General features: G+C 39.6%; 1 protein-coding gene across 1 annotated transcript; it reads right to left on the bottom strand.

The window, feature by feature from the left end:
* Positions 1-338: 338 nt before the first annotated feature.
* mmp20a (matrix metallopeptidase 20a (enamelysin)) lies at positions 339-8,376 on the bottom strand. The gene is made up of 10 exons (XM_022199679.2): positions 8,257-8,376; positions 7,362-7,612; positions 7,049-7,197; positions 6,828-6,953; positions 4,787-4,948; positions 4,563-4,674; positions 4,342-4,484; positions 3,966-4,122; positions 894-997; positions 339-521 (listed from the first exon to the last, which is right to left on the bottom strand). The coding sequence occupies exons 1-10, from the start codon at positions 8,374-8,376 to the stop codon at positions 421-423; spliced, it is 1,425 nt and encodes a 474-aa protein (XP_022055371.1). The 3' UTR covers positions 339-420.
* Positions 8,377-8,797: the final 421 nt, after the last annotated feature.

Below are 8,797 nucleotides of genomic sequence, written 5' to 3'. Positions count from 1 at the left end.
CAGCCAGAGATGTGTTCACTAATGTCATATATTCAAGAAGGTCGCCTAAAATATATTAAGTTGTAGTTTTTTAGTCATATGATAACATACAATTAAATTAGTAAGCTGAATTTAAAGCACGTGAGTACAAAAGTGTCGTCAAGTTCACGATATTTCAAAAAAAGACACACTTCTCATTAGACTTTCACATTATTAGTACAGTATATTCATGCACATTAGTGGTTTAAGTAACATTGTGCTCCAAAGGGCCATGAGACATAAAATATATATACAGTTACACATTTGTATTCAGAATCTAAACTGTAGCAATTCAATCACAGGATATAAGTTATCTCAGTTTCACAACTACATGTGTAGCCTTCTAAGGGCTTGCTTAAACTCTATAAACGGTATCTTTGTGTTGTCCACTACTTTATGGGATCAGCATCCCAGCCAAGAGTTTCCTGAAATCACCTTCACCACCCGCTTCAGTCTGAAGTCGTACTGGTAAGATTTTGTCCCACTGAGGAGGAAGATGCTACCTGTAAACAGAAAATCACACCAAAGCTTATTTTAAAGTCACTCGCATTAAAAATAGCTTTTTACCACTTGTATTTCACATGCCTGCACATACAGTATAGTGGCTGTTTGTGTTGGATCAAAATACACGAGGTGGAACGTGGACAACAAAGTTCAGCCGTGAATCTATTTCTACTCGAGTAACACATTGTTCTAAAGCAAATGGTGTTTTCCGTATAAAAGTGCGTCCGGTGCGGTAAACTCCACCCGTCTGCCACCTAAACATGGTAAAAACAAGAAATTACAACTTCTATTTCAGCTGGCTTCTATTTGTATCCTGCAGCTCAGGTCCACAATATACAAAGTTCATGAGTTCATAAAGTGCCTGTTTTTACCATGTAACTTAAATGCAGCGTCGACTCTTCTGGGGATTCCAGGCCAGTCGGTTTGGATGAGTCTGGGGAAGCCGGGGTCCATCTGTCTCTTCTGCTCATCGTACCTGCAGTCAGATCATTCAGATAGATGCATTTTCAGTAGCAGTTTCAGTGTGGAAATGTCAGTAAGTTTTCATGTAGTTCAATATTTTTGATTTCCATACTGGAATTCAGTGGTAGAAGTGGTATTCTTATCCTTTACTTAAGTATTTATATAAAAACTGTACAAATTTAGATATTCTAAATACTTTACAAGTAAAAGCCTAGGATGAAAAAAATGAAGCTAAGAACAATTTTAAAGTCAAACTACCGATTTGGATCCTCTGACTGATTTATTATATGTCATCCCCTCAGTGTGTCAGCAGCATGTTACTGTTGTAGTTGCTGCAGGTGGAGCTAGTTTGAAGTACTTTATATACAATTTTAAACACAGAGGCATCAACTAAATCTAGAGGGTTGTGACATGACTGAAGGAAGAGGAGAGTTCCAATTCACAAATCTGTTTGAGTTTTTCCAGATCTTTGATTTTTGGTGAGATATTGGACCACTGAGTATATACTGAAATGAAAGCAACACATCATGTTAGACTTAGACATCTGAAATGTGACCCTGACTACACACTGCTGTTTGAAGCACTGGATTAATCAATCATATGTTTTTTGTTTTTTTTTAAATTGCCATATTAAAATATTAATCTGCAAAGTGTCAAATACATATAGTGGAGCAGGAAGTAGAATATTTCCTTCTGAAACTGAGCCAAGTGGAAGTCTAAAGTAGCACAAAATAGAAATATAAAGCAATTATTTCAGAATTGTACCTACATACACACTTGAGTAAATGTACTTTCCATGATTGCTAGAATTGGTTTGCTGTTTTACACTCAACAAAAATATAAACGCAACACTTTTGTTTTTGCTCCCATTTTTTATGGGATGAGCTCAAAGATCTAAAACTTTTTCCACATACACAATATCACCATTTCTCTCAAATATTGTTCACAAATCTGTCTAAATCTGTGATAGTGAGCACTTCTCCTTTGCTGAGATAATCCATCCCACCTCACAGGTGTGCCATATCAAGATGCTGATTAGACACCATGATTAGTGCACAGGTGTGCCTTAGACTGCCCATAATAAAAGGCCACTCTGAAAGGTGCAGTTTTGTTTTATTGGGGGGTTCCACTCCTCTTCAATGGCTGTGCGAAGTTGCTGGATATTGGCGTGAACTGGTACACGCTGTCGTATACGCCGATCCAGAGCATCCCAAACATGCTCAATGGGTGACATGTCCGGTGAGTATGCTGGCCATGGAAGAACTGGGATGTTTTCAGCTTCCAAGAATTGTGTACAGATCCTTGCAACATGGAGCCGTGCATTATCCTGCTGCAACATGAGGTGATATTCTTGGATGTATGGCACAACAATGGGCCTCAGGATCTCGTCACGGTATCTCTGTGCGTTCAAAATGACATCAATAAAATGCACCTGTGTTCTTCGTCAATAACAGACACCTGCCCGTACCATAACCCCACCGCCACCATGGGCCACTCCATCCACAACATTGACATCAGAAAACCGCTCACCCACATGACGCCACACACGCTGTCTGCCATCTGCCCTGAACAGTGTAAACCGGGATTCATCCGTGAAGAGAACACCTCTCCAACGTGCCAGACGTCATCGAATGTGAGCATTTGCCCACTCAAGTCGGTTACGACGACAAACTGGAGTCAGGAGGAGACCCCAATGGGGATGACGAGCATGCAGATGAGCTTCCCTGAGACGGTTTCTGACAGTTTGTGCAGAAATTCTTTGGTTATGCAAACCCATTGTTTCAGCAGCTGTCTGAGTGGCTGGTCTCAGACGATCTTGGAGGTGAACATGCTGGATATGGAGGTCCTGGGCTGGTGTGGTTACACGTGGTCTGCGGTTGTGAGGCTGGTTGGATGTACTGCCAAATTCTCTGAAACGCCTTTGGAGATGGCTTATGGTAGAGAAATGAACATTCAATACACGAGTAACAGCTCTGGTTGACATTCCTGCTGTCAGCATGCCAATTGCACGCTCCCTCAGATCTTGCTGCATCTGTGGCATTGTGCTGTGTGATAAAACTGCACCTTTCAGAGTGGCCTTTTATTGTGGGCAGTCTAAGGCACACCTGTGCACTAATCATGGTGTCTAATCAGCATCTTGATATGGCACACCTGTGAGGAGGGATGGATTATCTCAGCAAAGGAGAAGTGCTCACTATCACAGATTTAGACAGATTTGTGAACAATATTTGGGAGAAATGATGATATTATGTATGTGGACAAAGTTTTAGATCTTTGAGTTCATCTCATAAAAAATGGGAGCAAAAACAAAAGTGTTGCATTTATATTTTTGTTGAGTGTAGTATAGAAAGTGATGCTGGTTCACTGTAGTGTAAATGTCTAATTTAATATTTAAATAGCCATACATGTTGATTCCCTGTGTTTGAATGGTAATTATATTTACACTGTAGTTATCACATGTATTTGTTAATTCAAAGTAAAAACAATTGGTCAGCTTATTATTTCTGATGATTCATTGATGACATTTTCAGGCAAAAATGTTGTTTTCTGTCCCCAGCTTATGAACTGTGGGAAGTTGCTGATTTATTTTACTTTTCTGGCTTACATTGCAGTACAGTGATTATAATTAAGATTTGAACTGTTAGACAGAACAATCTGATGACATCAGTGTGAGATTTGGAAAATAACTGCGGGACAGTTGCTATTTTCTGACATTTTATGGAGGAACTCTTCTACTAATAGGCAATGATTGGTATGTTAAGCACCAATAAAAGCAATTGTTTCTTCTGGCCTCACATTTGTTTGTTTCATATAGTCTTGAAACAGTAATGACAGCAATAAACAACTCACTAGGTGGCAGAGTTTAACAGCTCATTACTGGGTGTTACTGTTTTTGTGTTTTTGTCTTTTATCCTGTAAAAAGACATGATCAAACAGATAATTATTTTTTGTGTGAAGCAGCTGGCGCCTTATAAAGTTACCTGTAATAAAACTCTCCGATGAAGAACACAGTCTTCCCGTATTCACTGACATGTACGGCAGCATCAACCTGCCTGACTCTGGAGGAGAAGCCGTACTCGTGGATGGAGCCAGCGCGACTTTTCATCTTAAGCTGTTGAACCACCCAGTACTTATGACCTGGAAAAACACAGCCGTGTCACTGCATTTCGGGACACTATGAAAAACAGCAACATACCACAAGCGCTGCCAACAGCAATGAGCCTCTTGCATGAGCAGCGACACTTAAGTTGCACAAGGCTATAATTTGGGTGCAACATTGTGTTCTCCTACTGGAAATCCAGCCTTGTCATGCTGACAAGGACTAAGTGATGCTTTGCAGACTGCCCATTACTCTACCAGTGAATATGTACGCCACGCCTTTGGCAGGGATGTCATAAGCAGCATCAACGTGAGAACTGATGCTGGGTAAATATGTGCTGCTGTGGCCCTCTGTCAGGCGATTCCAGTAGGTCATCCTTGTTGTTCTCATCCACATGTACCTGGATTGCAAGACCAAGAGTCAGTGGCAGCTCGGACATATTTAGAATGTTTTGTGCTTCATTTTTAAGCATACTTACTTGTTTTTAAAGAAAACAATCTCATTGTTAATCATTGTTGCTGCATCAAAAGAAAAGCTGGGGTCACATTTATTTGGAGAGACTTGGGATGCCACTTTTTTGCCAGGCTTGCCTGTGAAATCATAACATAAAATATACTGACCACAATGTGCAACAATCTTTTACCCGTTTTAATTGCATATTTTAGGGGAAACTACTGTTTATATGTGTAATTTGTTCCTCACCGTACAGCGTTTGGATCCCCAGCACGTCGTCTGCAGATAGAGAGTACTGTGTTCGGCTCTGATGTCTGTAGTTGGGGTACATGATGGCAGAGGGGTCTCTGGAATGAGTCAAACCCAGAGAGTGACCGAGCTCATGAGCTGCAACAGCAAACAGGCTGTAACCTGAAATACAGGAGCAAATGATTTCATTAGTTCATTAAAATCAGCTCAGAATGACCCTGAAAGCTGCTGAACAATACGACGCTAACTGAAAGCAAAAATGGTCGTTTATGGCGATGCCTTTGAGGAACCCAATTTTTATTCCTCAAAGAACCTTTTCGTCTGAGTGTTTTTGAAGGCACATTTCTGCAAACAGTTCTTGAAACAACACCCAAAGGTGCCCCAAAAAACATTAAAAAAATATTCCTTTTAACCCAGTTTCCACAAAATGGCGTTTCTATTCAGCTAAACTACCTTATAAATTGCATTTTCAGAGAAACATATTTTATTCACCCAAATGAATTTTACTGCTCTGCTGTGGCTCCTTCTCAGCCAACCAAACCATTATTAGATGGGGTGGGACTTTTCTCTCTGCAAACCCAGAAAATGGAGGAGAAGCCTCAAACATGTAGTAAAAGGCATGTTATAACCCAAATCACGACATTTTACCGAATCCTAACCAAGTAATTTGGGTGCCTAACCTTAACCAAACTTGTAAATGCTTCTAACTTAAAGTGATAATTTCCTAAACCTAACCATGTAATCTTTGTGCCTAAACCCAACCAGAAGGCGAGTAAAAACCTTCAGAGTGAAAATCTAGTTACTGGTTTATGTCACCAACACACACTTTGTTGCTGTTTCAAACTGGCCACCTTTCCCACCACAGATTTAATTTTTTTCCAAGTAAAATACAATCCCTTCAAAAATCTAATTTAGAATGCAGTTTAGTTGTATAGGAATGTAATTTGGTAGAGGAAGGGTTGTTCCTTTAGGCTCTATGAATGGTGTTTCAAAGGACTTTAGCAAAATTAAGTTCTTTAAGGAACCATTTTCAGGATAGTTCTTTGTGCACTCAGTTGTTTCAGTAAAGAACGTCTTTCAAAAAAAATTTAAGTGTTTTATTTTAAAAATAATCAATCTATTAAATGCAGTTCAGCACATGAACAAAGCTGTTCACCATGTTCCTTTTTAGGTATTGAAAATGTGAGCTTCAGAGATACACAAAATCAGTCACTGTTGGAGGAAACATAAAGCCCTGAAACCTGAAATAAACTTGTGAATCCAAACAAAAAATCCAAATCACTGAACGCTTTTGACAGCTTAAAACACACTGATGACTAGAACTTTTATGTATGAATTATAAATGTAAGAATTTGGAGCATATCTGGGCCTCCATTGTAATACATTTAATATTTTGGGTTCTTGACTGTTGGTCAGACAGAACAACATATTTCGAGATCCAACTTGGGATTTGGGTAAACTGGGATGGACTTTTACCACAGATTTCTGATATCTAATTGATGAACTGAGAAAATAATATGATTAATCAATTATAGAAATAGTTGCAACTCAAATTTCCTGCCCAATTATATGCCACCATAAGAACCTCTGGTGCTTCAAATTTAAAAAAACACATTAAGTAAATGAAGAGCCATTTCTGAAGAACCTGAGAGTCTTCTGAAGAAATATTGAAGAACCACTGTTTTGTCTGAGAATGTCTGTGGCTTTCAAAGTGTTATTTGTACTCCTGAGCGCAGCTTTATCAGTCGGAGCTCATCATCACCTACCAGGAGTCAACACCTGCTATTGCATTACTGCTTGGGGTGTGGTCTGAGGTTTTAACCCACAAAGAGCTACACAAAGCTGTCTGGACATTGTTGATTTACATAAATGATACACATTTTGTTTATTTAACAGGCAAGAAAATATGAATTCAAGTGATCTAAAACATTAGGAACATAGATTGTGCTGCTTTGCAATAGCTTTGCAATAGCTAAATTCTTGGCTGAGGTCATCTTGTGTCTTTCGTGTTACAGTGTTAAACATGTTGTGACTGACAGACCTTGCCTCCCTGCTGTCCACGTTTCATCCTCATCAAAGTGCACGTCTCCACCCAACCCCTCTCCTGGCTGAAAGGCATGAGCCAACACACCCCGGGGTCCATCAAAGGGGAAGAAATCTCCATGAGCTACGGCAGGAAGACAATGAATGAATCTCTGCTGTTAATTAACCCCAATTAGAAAGCCAAGATAAGAAACTACCCCGACGTGTTTTCAGACTTACTTCTGCGTGCGAAGGAGAAGACTATATCAGCTTTGCCATGGTTGACTTTGATGAACTTCAGTGGAGCCGCATCGCTCCACATCTTCAGGGCAAAACGAAAGGACTTTTCCACATCCTCTCGCTTCATGTCTGGAGTATATTTGGTAATCCTGAATTCCAGTGACAGAAATGGACTCAAAAACATGAAGCATCAGGAGCAACAAGTTCTACATCTGCTGCTACAAATACTTTAACACATCCTCTGTTGGCTACAAAAATCTATCTACAGGAACAAAAGAATCCTTTAAAAACATTCCATAAATTGTGATCTCACGTGTATGTGATGGTGTGCTTCTTCCATTTAGGTTTACTGGGGTAAAAGCTGAAGTTGTCCACATCTGGAACGCCACACCTTGGCTCCTTCATCACATCCAGGGTGTTAGAGTCCAGGTTTCCTGTTTCTCTCAGACCAAAGAAGTGTTGCATTTCTCTGATTTTCTCCTCCATTGCTGGTGCAGACCTGATCCTTCTTGATCGAGCTCTGTGGTCTCTGACGTTCAGACCATAGAACCTGTTCAGGTAGCCCTGTTGATATGATGATGCTTAGAGCAAGATGTCTAAAATGTGTCTCCAAATAGCTTTTAATGTTGTTTTCTCTAGTATGTTACAGTTTCAGAATATGAGGTGGTTTATGTGTAATAAAGTGGAGTTTCTTCCTTATTTAAAACAAGTAATTCCCCTAAACTTCATCCTCTAAATTATGTTGCTTCAGTTCCCTCATGCTCTTACTCATAAATACACAGTATACTGATTGCAACAAGATTGAAGATAAGTTAGGAAAGGGCTGCTTCAGTATTATCTATTTTTTCTCTGCCACACTTTCAGCCGAAAGACTTTATGTCCTGTTAACAGTTTCTTTTGCAGAATCCAGATTCCTCGTATGATTATAGTGGACAAATTATAGATTTACCCATCAAAACCAAGCATTTACAGGGTAAAACAATAGCATTTGATCCAGATAAACAATAGGATGTGTACATTTCTACTTGTAATATAGGTAAGAAAACACCTGCAAACCAAATACACACAATGTCACCATTTAATCTGGAATCTGCACAACAAACATGAAGTACAATTTGTACAATCACCAAGATTTCTAATGGGATACTTGACCCTAATTTATTTGGTTCTTATCTAAACTTTACAAGACTTTTTATCCGCCCACGAACCTCAGCCAGCTCCATGTCCTCACGCCTCAGTTGCTGGTCCTCATCAATGGGTAGAGTCCGCGAGATTTCCACAAACAACAGAGAGCCCAAAACGGGTATCCACATCCACAACAACTCCATGTTTTAAATGCTCATTTCCACCAGGCTTCACATTTTTTATATGGGAGTATTCTTGAGGTTGTTGGGCAATCACATGGCACAAAAGTGCTCAGTCCTGTTTGTTGCAGCCTGGTCTATCTGCCCCAATTTTATGGAGGTTTTGTGGTTAAAACCTCCCAATGAAATGTCTACATACGTCTGGGCTGTTTGTCTGTAATGCTGAGAGACGTCTTTGTACAGTGTGCTTCAGAGTACAGAAGGAAGAAGTGTTGTTTTTCTTCTCTTTTTTTAAATCTCAGTCAAGTCAAAACCTGCCGACATTTGTGAGGCAAACCTAATTTATGCTCAGCCTTATCTGTATTTCACTCGACACTAGATTTCTAAGTAAGATTTCAATTAGACAAACCACAGAGGCTGATTAACAAAAAAACACAAGGAGCAT

The sequence above is a fragment of the Acanthochromis polyacanthus genome, chromosome 13 (genome assembly GCF_021347895.1).
Source record: "Acanthochromis polyacanthus isolate Apoly-LR-REF ecotype Palm Island chromosome 13, KAUST_Apoly_ChrSc, whole genome shotgun sequence".
Taxonomy (NCBI): Eukaryota; Metazoa; Chordata; class Actinopteri; family Pomacentridae; genus Acanthochromis; species Acanthochromis polyacanthus.
Note: the sequence above shows the minus strand (reverse complement) of the source record. Positions and strands in the feature narration are given on the sequence as shown.

What these genes read in the sequence shown, in the direction of transcription:
- mmp20a (XM_022199679.2), bottom strand. Translation starts at nt 8,376, where the DNA reads ATGGAGTTGTTGTGGATGTGGATACCCGTTTTGGGCTCTCTGTTGTTT. An exon ending in AGGACATGGAGCTGGCTGAG is followed by an intron (nt 7,613 to 8,256) that starts GTTCGTGGGCGG and finishes TCATATCAACAG; the next exon opens with GGCTACCTGAACAGGTTCTA. An exon ending in CGCTGCATTTAAGTTACATG is followed by an intron (nt 522 to 893) that starts GTAAAAACAGGC and finishes TTCTGTTTACAG; the next exon opens with GTAGCATCTTCCTCCTCAGT.